At 51.4% G+C, this 17,871-nt stretch overlaps 1 protein-coding gene across 2 annotated transcripts; it reads left to right on the top strand.

The window, feature by feature from the left end:
• Positions 1 to 9,654: 9,654 nt before the first annotated feature.
• On the top strand, positions 9,655 to 16,139 carry EOMES (eomesodermin). Of its 2 annotated transcripts, none has more exons than XM_037070773.1 (6): positions 9,655 to 10,916; positions 11,870 to 12,024; positions 12,683 to 12,804; positions 13,251 to 13,409; positions 13,502 to 13,563; positions 14,391 to 16,139. In XM_037070773.1, the coding sequence occupies exons 1-6, from the start codon at positions 10,042 to 10,044 to the stop codon at positions 15,070 to 15,072; spliced, it is 2,055 nt and encodes a 684-aa protein (XP_036926668.1). In that variant the 5' UTR covers positions 9,655 to 10,041; the 3' UTR covers positions 15,073 to 16,139. The 2 variants fall into 2 exon arrangements, with proteins under 2 accessions (XP_036926668.1, XP_036926667.1); XM_037070772.1 differs by having other exon boundaries at positions 14,334 to 16,139.
• The last annotated feature ends 1,732 nt before the right edge of the window (positions 16,140 to 17,871 follow it).

The following is a 17,871-nucleotide window of genomic DNA, read 5'->3' as shown; positions in this document are numbered from 1 at the left end:
AAACTATTTTAAAGGTATTTTCCAGTGATCTTTAAAGCTTCCCTAGGAATTGGGCAATTGCAAGACTTCCCAGGGATACCTGGCACTGTGGCCAGCTGCTCAGCCAGCACCCGCTTCCTTCTGCTCAGAAAATGCCCTTTCCCTCCTCCACTGCCAGTCCCGGAGCACCAGCATAGAACCTGGGCAAGAATGTTCCTTCAGGTCTTCTCCTGCCTGCCCCTCCCCATTCCCATCTGAGCTCAAATGTCGATTCTTCAGAAAAGAAAAAAAAAAAAACCTCATCCCCAAACCCCTAAGTCCAATGGTTCTCCAACTTAGCTGCGTATGGGAATCATCTGGAAATCTTTAAGGATGCCTGGGTCTTGTTCTCAGAAATTCTGACTCAGTTGCCCCAGGGTGCTACCCGGGCATCGGCAGTTTTAAGAATGGAGATTCCAACCTGCAGCCACGATTGGGAATCATTGCATTACCCTGTTTGACGACATCCTGATATTCTATTAACTGATAACTTGCATTGTTGTCTTTGCCTTCCGCTAGTTCCCGGAGACTAGGAGTTGTATCCTTATCAACACCGCGGGTCTTGTACCCCGCCACCCCGCTCCCCACTCGGAGCTGAGGTTCATAGCACAACGTCTAGGGAGAAAAACAGGGAGCTTCGGTTTCTTCCAGAATTGCCACTGGGCCTGAAGGGAATTCAGGAAATACTTCAGGTCCGGTCAGTCCCCCGGCCTTCTGCAACACGCGGTTCCCGGCTCTCCTGGCCCAACTTCATCTCCGCCCCCAGCTTCAAATCCTAGTGGGATGTTAATGGAGACGACTGTCCCCACCAGGTCCTCCGCTTTGATCGGCACTGGGACTGTCTAGCAGATCGCTCCCCCGCCCGAGAGTCCTAGGAGCACAGGACAGGGGCTGAGAGCTTGTTTACATGCTGCTGGGGTCTCAGAGGATAAACAATGAGGGGTCTCAAAGAAAGGAAAACTCCCACAGTGAGGCCCAGGAGGGATTCCGCGCACCTGAAGCAAGGGGGCGCTGCACCTTTCGCCGCGCCACTGTTTCCTCCCGCTGCGCGCGGGGAGGGGGCGCTGAACAGCTGGCGGCCAGCCTCAGAGAGGAGGACCTTGCCGCTGCAAGGAAACCCGCCAAAACACCAATGTAATCTATTTAAACTGTTCCTGCCAGTTGTGCCCCCAGCCCCGGATGTGCTGAGCCAGCAAAAACCCCGACGTTTCCAGGAACTAACTTCAAGATGTATTTTCAGTAAAAAAAAAAAAAGCAAGATGTTGCACAGTGTGTATAACGCTGTGCAATGGGGTGGAGGACCGATAAGGAGAAATTCAGGTGCATATACTACTTGGGGGTGCAAGCACAACGTAATAAAGCCCCGGAAATACGAGAAATTTATCGTGGTTCCTATCAGGTTGAGGCGTGAGACGTTGCAACCTGGTGGCTTTTTGACTTTTTAAAGCCTCTGCAAGTATGTTTTTAAGTATATGATTTTATATTGCATTTTATAGTGCATGGTGTTACATATACTATATTCTATAGTGAAAGATACATGTGTATTATTATATGTAACACCACACAATATATTTTCTAATACATATATATCCCTGGCTGGTGGGGTCAAAGCATAAATTAGCCTTTACCTCTGAGGCTGACCTAAAGTACAGAGAGAAAGACTCGCGGCGTGAAAAGGCAAAGAGGTGAGACCAGAGGAAATATACGCCCCCCCCCCCATATCTTTTCACTGAAGACTGCAGAGCGGTTGTCGGGAAAGGGAACGAGGGAAACTGAGGCGCTGGGCTACACAAATGCAATCCTGAGTGCGTTTGGAGTTCTGATCCAGCGACCTGGCAACACCAGGAACCCGCGTCTGGGGACACACTTCCTGGCTCGGGTGCAGACACCTTGGTTCCATGCTCTGCCTGGTGTTGGCACATTTTGCTCGGGCCTCCTACCAGGGTGTGGGTGGGATGATTGTGCGTCACGATAGGAACATTCGCCTACCAGACTCCGAAGAGGATGACTTGGAGCCTTTGATGGCGAGTGGGGACTTCTCTGATGGCGAGTGCGCGGTCCTGGGGATGCGGTCGCAGAGGCCCCGAGCGCACGCAGCGAAAGATCCTGGGAACATCTCGCGTCCCCGCCGGTGCGCAATTCAAAGGCTTCCAGCACCTACCTTCCAGGGAGGCCAAAAGAACCTCCAAGGTCTCCCAAAACCCACCCTGTAACACGCGGACGGGCCGGGAAGAGAGGAAGAGGAATGAAAATTCCGCGGGCAGCGGGTGGAGACCTGGTTGTGGCTTCGTCACCGCTCCCTCTGCCCAATGCCCCTTGATAAAAGCTCAGGGCGGGGAGACCCCAGTTTCCTATTAAAGTTCCAGGTAGAGGTCGCTTCCCAGCTTCCGGGTGCGCTGAGACTTGCTACTTTCAAATCGTATGCCCTCCGGCAAGTATACCTCCCCCGGCCTCGGTTTTCTCATCTGTAAAATGGGGGGTGGGGGGGTGAAAGTCCTATCTCTGTGAGGTGATAATGAGAGTTTAAATGAGATATTTTATGCCTAGGCCTTGGCCCAGCTCTAGCTTGTAGAAAGAGCTCTCCCTCCCTCCGTTATGGTTATCCCAAGCAAGAATGACCAACTCGAACCCAGGATTTAGATGTAGGGGTCCAGCGTCCTCCAAAGTGACTCATTGTAAAGTGGCCGCGGTTGCAGATGGGCACCAAATACCGTCCCCTAGCTTCTTCCGAAGTCGTACAGGGTCTCCTTCCCAAAGCCTACCCGGGAGCCTTCGCCTCCAAGAAAAGCACACACTCCACCCCATTCGCACATACTTGACCCTTCCACCCACAGCCCCGCAGCTCACACAGCCAGCATTCAAATTCCCGGGCTACCAGGCTTCGGCTGCGCCCTTGGACGAGGGCCTTCACGTCTCCAGGCATCACTTGGACTCCTCTGTGCAATGGGATAACAACATTTTAGGGTGCTGTTTGGAAAAGGTCGTACAGGTAAAGCAATGAATCTGACCTATCGCCTAGTTGGTCTCCTTTGGCTGTGGATTCCAAAATAAACTCTATTTTTTAAATACTCCACCCCAAATGATGGAGAAATGGTCCCAGCTACTCTTTCCTCCCCGTGGAGACTCCTTTCCTGTGCGCCCCTCATAATCTGTGGGGGGAGGCGGTTCTCCCCGCCCCCGAGAAGTGGCTAACCAGCCCAGAAAGACCTGGGTTGGGGGCCTCTTCCAGGCTCCGCTGAACAACAGCCCACTACGGCCGGTGTTGCTGTGCCCTTGTCCGGTCAATTTGCAGACGCCGCCANTCCCGGGCTACCAGGCTTCGACTGCGCCCTTGGACGAGGGCCTTCACGTCTCCAGGCATCACTTGGACTCCTCTGTGCAATGGGATAACAACATTTTAGGGTGCTCTTTGGAAAAGGTCGTACAGGTAAAGCAATGGATCTGACCTATCGCCTAGTTGGTCTCCTTTGGCTGTGGATTCCAAAATAAACTCTATTTTTTAAATACTCCGCCCCAAATGATGGAGAAATGGTCCCAGCTACTCTTTCCTCCCCGTGGAGACTCCTTTCCTGTGCGCCCCTCATAATCTGTGGGGGGAGGCGGTTCTCCCCGCCCCCGAGAAGTGGCTAACCAGCCCAGAAAGACCTGGGTTGGGGGCCTCTTCCAGGCTCCGCTGAACAACAGCCCACTACGGCCGGTGTTGCTGTGCCCTTGTCCGGTCAATTTGCAGACGCCGCCACCGAGGATCCAGATGGCGTCTCTGGACTCCGGATCAGGGTGCCTTCTCCCGGAGCGAGAGCCCTGCGGGAGGCTTCCGACCGCTCACTTAACTTTGTCAACGTCCTGCGCTTAACCAAGTAGGGGGAGAGCAAAACTTGAGCTAAATACCCTATTTTCTTTCTGCAACTAGTAACCCGCCGGAAAGGCAAAATCCCGGCGGGGGGCGGGAGGGCGGGGAGGCCTGGGAAAAACAGAATGCTAATGGCTGCCTGGAGAGGGCGGAAGGCGCTCCCGGGCTGGGGCACCCGGCCGCCTCCCTTTGAAATGCACCTTTCCAGTCCCGCTCAAGGGGAGGGCACTGGGTTTCCTTCCCTTCTGGAGAAGTAGAAAGAAGCTGATGGAACATCAGGCTCTCCTCTCAGGTTCCAACTGACTCACTCCAGCTTCCGACCTCTGGTGCCTGTTGCCTTTGACCTGTTTGCTTCTGACCTCCCCACATCAGACTGGGAATATCTGGATTCCTCATTTATTCCCAGTACCTAGTAAAAAGGCCCCAAAGTGAGCTCCATGTGAGAGTGATGGTAGTAACAGGAAAGACTCTAGACCTTCCCCTGTGTCAGGTGCTGATCCAAAATTGTTTGATATTCTGTCTGCTATCATTACATGGGGCGTTGGGGACAGAGAAGCTAAGGAGCTTCCCCAGACCCACAAGGCTAGTAAAGGGGTCACAAATACATACAATCCAGCCCACGACTCCTGAAAACGGAGCTTTAAGGAATGATCTCTTTGGTCTCTATTCGATTCACCTTCCTTCTTCCTTCCCTCTCATTCTTTCTCTTCCTCGGTTATGTTGTAGGCTTCATTCTTTCAGCTGAGTGACTCCCCGACCCAGACTTTCTCACGCAGAGTCTGGATCTGAGATTCCAGCTCCCAGTCCTACCGAAGCTTTGGTCTACAGAGTCGGATTCTGACCACCTGTTGTGTAGACATCCTGCCGCACCTGCCTCCTAAGCGTGCCTCCTGGTGAAACAGTAATTTCCAAACGCCAACTCTGTTAGTGCTGTGCAAGGGACACGTGTTCGGGATATTTCTCCTGGACTACCTGGTGGTCCCTCCCGTTAACACTGCAATTTCGACACTAACTTTTGTATTTTCCCCTGGAAGCATGTCAGCAATGACAAGCACATGGAAAGGCAGACCATAACGTAAGAACTCTGGGTTAGGAAAAGTCTAACACAAGAGTTTGATGATCTTAAAAAGTCTAATAACAATGACCGTGCCTCTTCCATTAATGTACAAAGATCTGTGCTTCCTTTTTCTTTTAGGAAAAAGAGCAAAAGCATTTTCACTTTGGTCTTCCTGGGTATAAAGCCTGAGACCTGCCATGGCCCCTGTTTTATCTGTTCCAGATCACAAACCAAACCGATGACCCTTTCCTTCACTGAGCAGATGAGCACCTAAGTGGCAGGTCTCTCAAGGTTCAAAGTGAGCAAGACAGGTGGAGCAGCAGGTAACTCTTTCCTATTTCAGTGCAGCAACAATTAGCCAAACCTTCCCATCATTGACTTTTGAGAGTAGTTTACTCTGTTTACTTACTTTTCTGTGGCTTTTCTTGTTATTCATGTGACTCTATGCGCTTCCATAGATATGATGATAAAACAGCTGATAAATCCAGGAAATCATTTGTAGTTTCAAAGCTACTTCCATAAAAAGTTATTGATTCAATGTTAAGAAAAGATCATTTGCTTTTTGTAATAATCCACGTGGTATGTTTATTAATTTTTATGACAGGATCCCCCCCACCTCATCTTTAAACAATGAACAGTTGCATTCAGCCATCTAAACATATGAATTGATAGCTACGATAATAGTTTAAATTGGTCGATTTTTGTTTGAGTGGGTTTAATATAACCCTTTACCTCACACATTTGTGGACCTGGCTATTTATTTTAAGCAAGTGATCAGTCGATTTTGGTGTCACGGTGAAATATAAATGCTTATAAAAGTGAAACTGAGTTGGTGGGAGTATCTCGCTGTTGTCAGCAGGATCAACACTACTTGTCCTTGCCAAAACTGTTTGATCTTACAGGACGTTTTCTTTTTTCAGCAAAAAGAAAAGTGAAACGTGCACAACCTGACGGCCATGAAAGCCCCCTCCCCCCCTCGGAAAGCACAGTGGAGGTGGCAGCTCTGGCCATCAGAGAACAAAGGGCCAAAGAGTGAAACCGAGACGGTGAAATAAAACGTAACGTCAACAAAGAAAAGGCCATAGATAAATAGTAAAAGGACCAACTCACCACAAAAAACCCATTGACGTTTTCCCAGAGTCCAGGCGAAGCGCTGGTGACCGGTTAATGTTGGAATGTTTTCCTAGGGTTAAAAGGAGAACCGGCAGCAAGTCTGCTCAGAATTTACAAAGTGTTTGAATAACACGGACAGTGTTTGGATAACACATTTTTAGTGGGGGTGAAAATAATAGAATTTATTGGGACATTTATATAGGCCCCCTTGGTTGTGGGGGGGAGGGGAGAAGGTAAACTACATATCATTGCACTCATCGGTACTCACCACTGTACTTCATCCATGCATGTGTATATGTATTTGATTGTGATCATCCTGTAACAGCCAGATGGTTCTCCGTTTTGCTTTTAAAAGATGAATGCCCATAGTGGTTACCATTAAAAGGGAGGAAGGGGTAACGAGTGCACCTGGCCGGGCCGCCAGTCACGTTGTGTTATCAGGGTGAGACGGTGGCATGAGTTGGAATTATTGCTTGAGACAACAGCAGAGATCCTTAATGGGCTCCCACACATGCTTGGCCTTGGGTTCATTGTCGCCATCAAAGGGTCCTGCTTGCTCCATCTCAGGCGGAAAGGTGCAAGATTTGAGTTAATCCAGCCAGCATTTGGGTCTGGGGTTCCAAGGGGTCTCCACGCTTCCTCCCCAATGTTGATGTTTTTCTTCAGTGTACTCCAATACACTGTCAGTTGAGCCACATAAAACCAGGCACCTTTCAATAAATGTCTCATTTGGATTTCATGAAGCTTGGGGTGTAATTGAAATCAAACAGCAAACAGGCTGGAAGTCTCTGTTATTTGCCCACCCAATCTAAGAAGGGTGCTGCCTGCCGGGTTCCCTGAAGCCACTGCCTTAGATTTCTTTTCTGTTCCTATTTCTGGAAAACGAGCCTTGGTGGGGGTTTTGGGGGTTTTTTTTTAAGTGCAGCTGGGACATGTGAAAATCGTGTCCATGTCCCTTTCCCAGGTTATAGGTAAAATGGAGCCAGCAAAAGAGGGGCCCCCTCCAAATCAGAAACCACAGATTTGCTCATCTATCACTCTTTATGCATTGAGACTAGCATATTCTATATATAATCATAAACATGTAGTTAGTTAATTAGTACAGAAGAACCACTCAATGAGATTTCTTTACGCAGTCAGGGGAAAGAAATCATCTGTACCTAAACACAGTCTTTTTCTTTATATTTAAAAAGGGCATTTGTAATATATGTTTATAAAATGTAGTCCTAAATTATGTACATATTTTTCATATTCCAAAATTCCTGAGTCCCAGGCCAGTTTTATGGAGCCTGAATTTTGGGTTCTCTTTGTTTCTCTATCTGTAAAATGGGCTAAAGTTTGGGTGAAATAATCTCTGTACTGGTGAGGTGGGGAGAGAAAAACTGCAGTTTCTTGCCCGAGGAATCAGCACTCCTTCCGATTACACATACCATGTATGTGTATATTTAATAATTAAGTAGCACCTCGAATGGGCCCGTGCGTTTCAGGAGCTTGCTCTGGGCTGGCACTAAAATCAGCCCTTTCTGATGGGGCAAGGGGGACAGCTGGCCCGCGTTATTTGCGCCAGAGTGGGTCGGAACGGTGCCTGTTGCCTGCGATGGCACTTTGCCACGCGCAGCGCTTCCCTGGTCGCCTCGAAAGCAATTTGAAGGGACACCAAGGACGGCTTCCTCGCAGCAATAAAACGCAAACCTGCTGTCTGCCCGCCGCCACCCCATCTCCAAATAACGTGAGACTGGATCTCACGCCTACTTTTCCAGCAAACACCCTGAAGCTTACAGGTAAGGTGGGGGCGCCAAGGGGTAGGTACCAGGATCCCCTAGCCCCGGGCCCCGTTGCCGACCCACTCAGGCCCCTCGGCCCCTTCCTCTCCTTGTTCTCGAACCCCCTTCACAAAATCTCCGCTTGGAAAATCATGCAGTCCACAAAATCACAAAGGACTTGCAAAGTTCAGTTCTTCAAGCCTTCCCTGGGTCAAAATAACACAAAAGCCGGGAGAGCGCAGGTGGATGGTGGGCGACCAGAGCGGGGCCATGCCAAACCCAAACTAAACTGGTGGGACGAAATGCAAGGAGCGCAGGACTGAGCCCGCTCCGGGCCAGCTTTCCGGGGATCAGCCCCAGGGCCACTCTGGCTGGGCACTAAGGGGCCATTGCCTCGACCCACTCGCTCAACTTGCTCCCTCCCTCTGGCTCTGCCTTAACACTGGAGACCGTGGCGCGCGCTCTGTTTTCACCACCGCGAAAAACTGGTAAGAGCCCAGAAGCCCCTGAGTTGCATTAGGACCGACCGTCTCTCTCTTTCTAACCCACACGCGCCGACGTTGGTGCTGCTGTGGTTTGAACCTAGCTGAGACAACTTCGAGCCGCTCTGCACCAGCGTGTGAGAGCTCAACAAATCCCGTGGCCGCCTCATCTGTAGTGGGCGAAGAGTTTCCCGTGTGATCGCGTTCGGTTGGGGAAGCAGAGTGCCGACATCTCAGCCGGAAAATGCGCTCCCGTAGCGATTACAAGCAGCGTCTGTAATTGCTTATTAACAGCGAATATTCAGGCAAGGAAACGTGCCCCATCCCCTGTCATAATAAAACAATAAAATAGGACGGCACCACTCTTGACTCCACTGTCTGCGAAAACGCAGGAGAGAAACAGGCAGCTGGGGCAAAGGGGCTTCGTTCACGACCAAACTGATTATTTCACTAATTATTCTACCTTCTGTGTTGAGCCGCGGAGGAGAGGCTCAGGGAATCTTAACCGCGAGGCTGCTGGGGAACCTTTGTTTCTCGGTGTCAGGCGCAGCTGATGTTGGGGAGTGGGGAGGATCTGGGATTCAGGGAACCTGAGCGGCTAGGATTTTAAATTGTGGGGAGTAAAAGTGATTGCCTCCTGAAAGCAGGCATGCTGGCCTGAGGGTGTGGGTGTTCCTAGTATCCCACCGCACCGGGGCTTCTGATTCATAAGCTGAGGACTTTGATCCTCAAGGATGGCAGCAGGCATTCGCCGTCCTAGAATCCCGAAAGCCGAGCGCGAGGTTCCTCCCATAAATCCTCCCGACTGAGTAAAAGGATGGGGCCGAACAAAAGTGGTTCGTGTGTGTTGAAGGCCAAGAAGTCTTCACCCTTCGGGAGGAAAGTGTGCCAGAAGTTACAGCCCCTGACTAGGAGAGTTCGCTTGGGCCTCTCTCCAACTCGCTCCACATCCCCACCTTCAAGGACCAGGCCACCCCACAAGCCAACTTGCAGAGCCTTTCTCCTCCTGGCCTCCGAAACCTGCTCCCGCCCCCGCGTGTTCTTCTCCGAGCCCGGAGATGATGTCGGTGCCAAGAGTGGAGCCCGCCGCGGAGAACCCAAACGCTGTCCGCCTAAACTCTGGGGAAATAGACACTAGAATTGATTCTCACAGCAGGACACAGTCTCAAAAAAAAAAATTCAGACTAAAGGAAAAGGAAAATAAAGTCGCAGGCGACTTGATCCAATTAGTACATGCTTAATTGAATTAGTGTCACCTCCAGCAGCCAATAGGAGAGTCCCAGGACTGTGGGGGCCGCGAAGCCCCTCCCTGGCAGCACATATATAAAGCGGCCAATGACAGCCTGCAAGTTTCCAAGTGGTCAACTTGACCGAAAGCCTGGCAGTCAAGGGCAGAAAGGCTAGCACTGGTGGGTGGATGGGAACAGAGATCCAAGTCCTCTTCTTTCTGGGTGTGAGTGTGGGAGGAAGGTGGGGGTCCAGAGAGGCTGGAAGGACGGCTAAGAAAAGAAGAGTGCTTCTCGATCAATTTCCACCTTGTACCTTTCAAACTCAGTGCGCTTTCCTTGCGGAAAGGACGCTGGGTTCAGTAGGCGCGAGTGCGCCTTAGCTGCCCGCTCGTCGCCAGGTGGGTAGCCCCGGCACAGGAGGAAGGGGAAGGTAACTTCCCCTCGGAAGAGGGCGCTGGCTCCCCCATCCTGCCTTTATAATAAGGCCGAGGGGAGGAGAGGAAATACTGCCGTCTGCGCTTTGTAAAGCATGCAGTTAGGGGAGCAGCTCTTGGTGAGCTCGGTGAACCTGCCTGGCGCACACTTCTACCCGCTGGAGGGTGCGCGAGGCGGCGGCGGCGGCACCGCTGGTCACCTCCCCGGCGCGACCCCCTCGCCTCAGAGGCTGGACTTAGACAAAGCGCCCAAGAAGTTCTCGGGCAGCCTTTCGTGCGAGGCAGGGAGCGGGGAATCCGCAGCCGCCGGCGCGGGGGCCCCCGCGGTCATGCTCAGTGACGCCGACGCCGGGGACGCCTTTGCCAGCACCGCGGCAGTGGCCAAGCAAGGGCCCCCGGACGGCCGCAAGGGCTCCCCCTGCGGGGAAGAGGAGCTGCCATCAGCTGCGACTGCCGCTGCTACTGCCGCAGCCGCCGCCACCGCGCGCTACTCCATGGACAGCCTGAGTTCCGAGCGCTACTACCTCCAGTCCCCGGGGCCTCAGGGCTCCGAGCTAGCCGCACCCTGCTCGCTCTTTCCATACCAGGCTGCAGCCGGGGCGCCCCACGGATCTGTGTACCCGGCTCCGAACGGTGCGCGCTACCCCTATGGCTCCATGCTGCCCTCCGGCGGCTTCCCGGCGACTGTGTGCCCACCCGGGAGGGCGCAGTTCGGTCCGGGAGTCGGCGCGAGCAGTGGCGCGGGCGCAAGCGGCGGCGGGGGAGGCGGCCCGGGAGCCTATCAGTACAGTCAGGGCGCTCCGCTCTATGGGCCGTACCCCGGGGCAGCAGCCGCGGGCTCGTGCGGAGGATGGGGGAGCTTGGAGGTTTCTGGTTCCAGTTTACGTGCCCACGTCTACCTATGCAACCGGCCTCTGTGGCTCAAATTCCACCGCCACCAAACCGAGATGATCATTACGAAACAGGGCAGGTGAGCGCGGCGCGGAGGGGACCCGGGGCGCGAGAGGTGGACAGTGAGAGAGTGTGGCCCTGAGGAAGGCCGGAGATGCACTTTGTTTGGAGAGTGTTTCAGGGTAGACGGCGCATCTCCGATTCGGTGTCCTTCCCTTATGTTCACGGGAGGTTTGTGCTGGGTGCTAAATGTTAAGGCTGCTTCCTCCCTCCGGTTACCCTGACCTGAACTGACAAGGAAGCGCGGATATGGAAATTGAGGTTTGTCCCCAAGACTGAATTTATTAGATCCACCCGATCGGCGGTATTCTGCTCCCTGCTTGCCCGCCAGAAACAGAGGATGGGGCCGGTGGGGAGGCACAAGGGTTGGCCCCCTGAGCGCTGTAGCGGGGCTCCCGCAGTTTTAGGCGCCAGGGTCTCAGTGGGGCGCCTCCGGAGGATGGGCGTAAGGACCAGAGCCCCGGCACAGGAGGCTTGGTCTGGGTAGTTGGTTAGCCCTGGAACCAGACCTGGCTGGAGTTCGAGGGGTGAGAAAGTTCTGATACGCATCCCACTGCAAACGGTGGGTACCTCTGCGGATAGTGGGTGGTGGGGAGAGAGGGCCTCTCAAAAGAGACTTTTAGCCTTACCAGTAAAAATTGAAAGAAAAAATGTTTTTTGTGTGTGTTTACAAAAACAAGTTAATGTTGTTCTCTGATACTTGCACTTGAATGGGGAGATGTCGGAGAAGCGGGTGACTGTGGGAAGTACTGACATTGGGGCAAATTATTTTGGAGAAGGGGCGGTCAAAGAGTTGCCAGCATAAAAAATATTTTACATAATAAGGACCACTTTATCGGTGTTGTGGGCATTCTGTAGACTTCTCAGTGTCGCACTCCGACCCTACCCTAGGGGTCCTCGAGCCTGGCCGGGCGTAGGCCTGCTCTCAGGGGGTGATTAAGTCGCTTCTCCTGCCTCTATTTCCTTGCGCAGGCGCATGTTTCCCTTCTTGAGCTTCAACATAAACGGACTCAATCCAGCCGCCCACTACAACGTGTTCGTAGAGGTGGTACTGGCGGACCCCAACCACTGGCGCTTCCAGGGGGGCAAGTGGGTGACCTGCGGCAAAGCCGACAACAACATGCAGGGTGAGGAGTGAGGAGGCTGGGGCCGGGAGGGACGGATGGGGAACCCTTGACACAAGCATTTCCCCCCCACACACACACCTGGAACCCAGAAGTGTCAGCATGAGTTTCTTTGTCTCGATTGATTGACTAAAGGAGAGAATTGCTAAGTCAGATTTCTTGCTTACCGATATACAGAGCTTGAATCATAACCCTACTGCAGCCCTGCAATGCCTACGTTTGGGCAAACGATTCTCCTGAATTGTCCTAAACTCTCTGGGTGGCGTTCTGATCTCCACTTGAGAAAGCACCAGCCCCCCACCCAAGTTTGGGCATAAACATGCAACCATTTCCACCAGATGTTGTCTTTTCAGCTTTATTTGAACTACAAGAGGCATCTCCTGTAGGCTCTCGTTTTTATATTTTGAGGTACTGTTAAGATGAGCACCTTGTCCAAGGAAGGGCGGTGGGAGCAGAGGGCCCCCCCCCCAAGAGGTGGGGTTGGGCTGAGTCTAGTTGGTCTCTGTTGGCCTTCGTAAGCAGCTAGTGCTGGTGAGATTTGTGCTCTAAGTCCGGCTCTTAAACCTTGACCATAGGTAACAAGATATCCCTCCCCCCTACACTCCACTTGCAAACAGATCTATATGCTCCGGTTTTGTGTTTTTGTTTCATTTTCTCCTAGGCAACAAAATGTATGTCCACCCAGAATCTCCTAATACTGGTTCCCACTGGATGAGACAGGAGATTTCCTTCGGGAAGTTAAAACTCACCAATAACAAAGGCGCCAATAACAACAACACTCAGGTAGAGTGACAGGAAGGGGTGTCTTCTGGCTGTAGATGTCTTTTCTAACAAGTTTCCACACCTTTCGCTGTATTTGTATTTGCAGTGTTGCCTGTTTGCTTGCCTGTTTCTGTTTTTCTTTCTTTTGAACTTTCTCATTTTCACTTTCTTACTGGATTTCAGTAAGTGAGTTGACTAATAGGAACAGAAATACTGAAGTCTTTTGAGGACTTAAGAAACCAAGAGGAAACAGTATTTCTGAAACATACAGGCTCAGCTATGCTTTAACTTTCAAAAATGGCAACAGTGAGACCTTCACAATGGCCATAGAAAAAGATAGCTGTCGGTGGGAAGCAAGTGGAAGTCCCCTTCCAAAATATGGGGTTGGTTAAGATCATCTACTTCAATTGAGCCTTTAAGAGAGAGACTCTTTCAACCTGGCCGCTCTGTTCCCCTACCGTTTCCAGATGATAGTCCTACAATCTTTACACAAGTACCAGCCACGACTGCACATCGTGGAGGTTACAGAGGATGGCGTGGAGGACTTGAACGAGCCCTCGAAGACCCAGACATTCACCTTCTCAGAAACACAGTTCATTGCGGTCACTGCCTACCAAAACACCGATGTGAGTGTCCTAAGTGTCCCAAGACTCTCGGGAAAGCCAGGCCCAGTGTTGTGTGGTAAAGCACTCAACGACTGTTTTTTCCTCCTATCCAGATAACTCAACTGAAGATTGATCATAACCCCTTTGCAAAAGGCTTCAGGGACAACTATGATTCGTAAGTGCTGCTTTTATTCATGCTTGCCTGTCATCTTTGAGCAGGACATTCATAAACAGATGCTTTCCCCAAGAATACATTGTAGAAAAAAGCTTTCCTGTTTGCAATTTTTACTTGTTTTTATTTTGACTTTTTTTTTTTGGCCTTGACTAATCTTGCTTTAGAATTTCCTCGGAAGGGTTTTTCTTCATTTCTAAAGAAATGTTAAGGGCTTAAAAATGAGGAGCTTTTTTTTACCATTTAAGTGGAGATTTGAAATTTTCATAATCTGCATTTACATACCTTTCCATTTAATCCAACTATGTTATCCCCCAGAAGCAAGTATCATTACTCCCCCTCTGTTTTTTTTTTTAACATAAGAAAAACCTGAAACTAAGAGGATGTAATTTTCACATCAACAGCAAGGCTCTGCAAATGCCTTTTAAATCTGAGATTCCTCACAGGGCAGCCAGCATTCCTCCCATCACACTGATAGGCAGAGTTGCTCTGAGTTCCTCAAATCCTACGACTTGCAAAGGTGGATTTCCTATAGTTTAAATACTTAATGCCCAGCAGGGAACTATTTCCTATGTGGTGGGAAAGTTTCCCCCATGAGCTGAGAGTCCAGTTCAGCTGGGCCAGGCCATCTCCTACCTCCATCTCTCCACACCAACAGACTAGTGCTCCCAGCACTGAGTCCAGGACGTGAGACTTTTTTGTTTCTGGGAATTTGGTTTGTTTGGGGACAACATTAGGGTTTTTTTTTTTAAGTGTTTCTCTTTATATTGTAGCATGTACACGGCTTCAGAAAATGACAGGTTAACTCCATCTCCCACGGATTCTCCTAGATCCCATCAGATTGTCCCTGGAGGTCGGTACGGCGTTCAGTCCTTCTTCCCGGAGCCCTTTGTCAACACTTTACCTCAAGCCCGATATTATAATGGCGAGAGAACCGTGCCACAGACCAACGGCCTCCTTTCACCCCAACAGAACGAAGAGGTGGCCAACCCTCCCCAGCGGTGGCTTGTCACGCCTGTCCAGCAACCTGGGACCAACAAACTAGACATCGGTTCCTATGAGTCTGAGTATACTTCCAGCACCTTGCTCCCATATGGTATTAAATCCTTGCCCCTCCAGACATCCCATGCCCTGGGGTATTACCCTGACCCAGCCTTCCCTGCAATGGCAGGGTGGGGAGGTCGAGGTTCTTATCAGAGGAAGATGGCGGCCGGACTCCCATGGACCTCCAGAACAAGCCCCCCTGTGTTCTCTGAAAATCAGCTCTCCAAGGAGAAAGTCAAGGAAGAAATTAGCTCTTCTTGGATAGAGACGCCCCCTTCCATCAAGTCTCTGGATTCCAATGATTCAGGGGTCTACACCAGTGCTTGCAAGCGAAGGCGGCTGTCTCCCAGCACCTCCAGTAACGAAAATTCTCCCTCCATAAAGTGCGAGGACATGAACGCTGAAGAGTACAGTAAAGACACCTCAAAAGGCATGGGAGGGTATTATGCTTTCTACACAACTCCCTAAAGAGTTATTTTAACCTCATAAGAACGAGCTAACTTTTTGCAGATGGACTTGGGTGGCGTTTTTTTTTGTTGTCTTCTTTGCCTAGGTTGCCAAAAAGACGTTTGCCTTCCACCTTGATGCGTCCTGTTCTGTGCAATTCTCTAAAAGAAGGTGCCAAAGCTTTTTGATTGCTGCAGGTAACTGGAACAAGCCTAGCATTTTACTTTTCTTTCTAAAATAAAGTTCACGGAGGACTTGAAGCGTTTTAAAATGTGAAGGTTATTCAAGGTTTTAGACTTAATTTATTGGAAACACTAAACGTGCAGAGAAAGGGGCTGTGGAGTTGAGTGCTGAGCGCCATCCAATGAGGTGAAAGCTTTGGTTCTTATTTCTGCAGTATTTTTTAAATCTGTAAGCATATAGAAGCCCAGAATCGGTTAGGTTTCTTTTTGCTTCTAGTAAAGAAGGACTGGTCCTCAAGCTTCAACAGGGCACTTTGTGCTCGTACTTTCTGCTGGGGACAAAAGATGTTAGGCCTGGGAGGCCAGAAAAACTTTAGTGAAGGTACAGGTTTTACCTGGCTTTGAGCCCTCCCAGGCTTTCAGAACAAGCCATGTTCGCCCTGGTTCAGGATTGCCTCACTTGCTTGCTAGGCCTCTGCCGTGTGCCCTGGGGGGGTTCCTAAGACTCAGGAGGGGACAAAAGAGGGAGTCACCCCCCAAAAATAAAGGAAAAGGAAAAATTTAACGTGTACAGCTGTGCGTGGTTAGATGCACTAGAGAATAACGTGGAATATATTGTACAAATAGTCTACATGGGTGTCCGAGATTATGTACAGTTGGTGCTTAGGTTTTGTAACGAGTTTGCGGATCACCTAACAACCGCCGCCGGAGCAGGGGGGTAGTTCCTCTCCTCACCCCCACCATATTTGGGGATATTCTGTTTACTTGTTAGATAGTTAAGAATGTATTCAGCTACTCTGTACTTAACTTGAACCGTGTCTAAGGAAAACTCCTGTTCATCTTCTTCCTCCGCCTCCCCCACTGCCGCCCAACTCCTTGATGCGAATAAACTAAAAGCCGATGCCACAGCTCTTAGAGACTTTTTAGAGATCTTGGATTTTTGTGTACAGTCTTAGTCATTTTTTAAAAAATAAATGTGGTTCATTAAGGGAACAGGCATAGCTGTCTTCTGTACTTGAGGTTTTCACCTAAAGATGTCTTTTTGCTTCCTCGTCCACCCTTCTCCCTCATGAACACTGTCCCACCAACTCCTCTCCCTGCCATGGAAGGCTCTAGAACCTCCATGTGACCTTTGTGGTCATGAGGGGGAGTGGGGGTGCCTTTTGTCTTTTTCCTCGAACATGAATGGGGGTATTTCCTCGCCCCACTAGGGAGTCCGGACAACGGGTATGGGGAATGGAGGGTGGAGGTTTGCCACGATGCAAGATTGCTACACCAGACGAATCCAAACCTGGAAAATTTCGCCCCCTTGGCTTCCAGGTCCTACCGCGGTCCGTGGCCACTTAGTTTCCTGGGCTGCTTCCTAGGCTTACTTGGGACCACCCCTCCCTGACCCCTGTGGGCTCCCCGGGAACCCCCGCGGCCCTTTGAACGCCCACGAGTTCCGGGTACGTGCGGGGCGGCAGGGGCTGGCCGCCCACGGCTCCGTTTCTGCTCCCACCTGCGGCTTCCGCGCGGAGCCTTGGGGCTGCGCGTCTCGGTCGCTGCTGGGGTGGTTGCTGGCCGGGGCGCCTGGCGGACAGCCGAACTCGCCCCGGGACCGGGGCTGCGGCGCGAGGATTCCACTCGTCCCCGCCACTCTGCAAACAGCGACCCGGGAGCGGTTCGCCTCGCGCTTAGCTCCGTTTATTTGGCTCTCATTCCCCCAGGAGGGCGGAGGCTGCCCCATCCCCCGGCTGAGCCCTGGGCTCGCCGAAGAGTTAAACCGAGGACTGGGCGGAGGACCCTTTGTCCCCCCGCCAGACGTCCCGCCAGGTTTATCAGCAGACGGCTTCAGGCCGGGCCTGCAAACCTTTCCAGCCCCCTCCTGACCCTCCCGGGGTAAAGGTCTGGCCAGGAGGGTCATTCTGCTCACTGTGGCGCGGAAATGCAGCTGCTAAGAGGATTAGCTGCTGGGAGGCGAGCAATCAGCCCGGACCTCCTCCCCTTCCGCGTCCAATTAAGGCCGCCAGGAGCTGGTACCTCGCTTCTCCTCAATTTCCCATCCCCTCCCCCCTTCGGGGACGCGAGTTCTTCCCGCGCAGCCGGCGACCTCGTGCGCTTGCATCCAGTGCCGCGTCTCCGACCGTGCGGGTTCAGCAGACGCTTTGCTGAAGCCGCCCAGAGTTTTACCTGAGCTGGAAGCTTTCGCTTTGGAATTTGGTTTATGTGTGTTTTTACTTTGACAAGCAAGGCTATTTATTGTACTTCCATTACAAAGTGCATTTCACATTACGCTGTTGCTACCACTTTTACCACAGGCATCGCCAAAAATGAAAGTGAGCTCAAAGATTTGGAAAAATAGCTGACCGAGGAACAGTTAACTTAGATAACTGAGTCATGTTTGTGCGCCCTCTGACATTCAGACCCCGGAAGGAGGCCCCCTGACCTGTGCCACGCGCCCTCCAACCCCCGAAGGACCAAAGCGCGTTGGGAGATGCTGTGGAATTTCCAAAGGTGGTCTCCTGTCCTGCCCTCTCGAAAGCCCGAAATTGCTCATCTCTGCCGGGATGAAGCCGACTCCGGCCCCAGTCTATTTCGAGTCCTGTATATTTTTGCACCGTACAGTAAAAGAACCTGGTACTTGTGAAAAGTCCCT

Source organism: Sturnira hondurensis, unplaced genomic scaffold (assembly GCF_014824575.4).
Source record: "Sturnira hondurensis isolate 20B ecotype Veracruz unplaced genomic scaffold, ASM1482457v3 Scaffold0019006, whole genome shotgun sequence".
NCBI lineage: Eukaryota > Metazoa > Chordata > Mammalia > Chiroptera > Phyllostomidae > Sturnira > Sturnira hondurensis.
This window is presented reverse-complemented; position numbering and strand designations above follow the sequence as displayed.

Bases quoted from the DNA above. Each gene is read 5' to 3' on its own strand.
- EOMES (XM_037070772.1), top strand. From the start codon at position 10,042: ATGCAGTTAGGGGAGCAGCTCTTGGTGAGCTCGGTGAACCTGCCTGGC. The intron at 13,410-13,501 runs GTGAGTGTCCTA...CCTCCTATCCAG, and splicing joins CTGCCTACCAAAACACCGAT to ATAACTCAACTGAAGATTGA. The intron at 13,564-14,333 runs GTAAGTGCTGCT...TTTATATTGTAG, and splicing joins TTCAGGGACAACTATGATTC to CATGTACACGGCTTCAGAAA.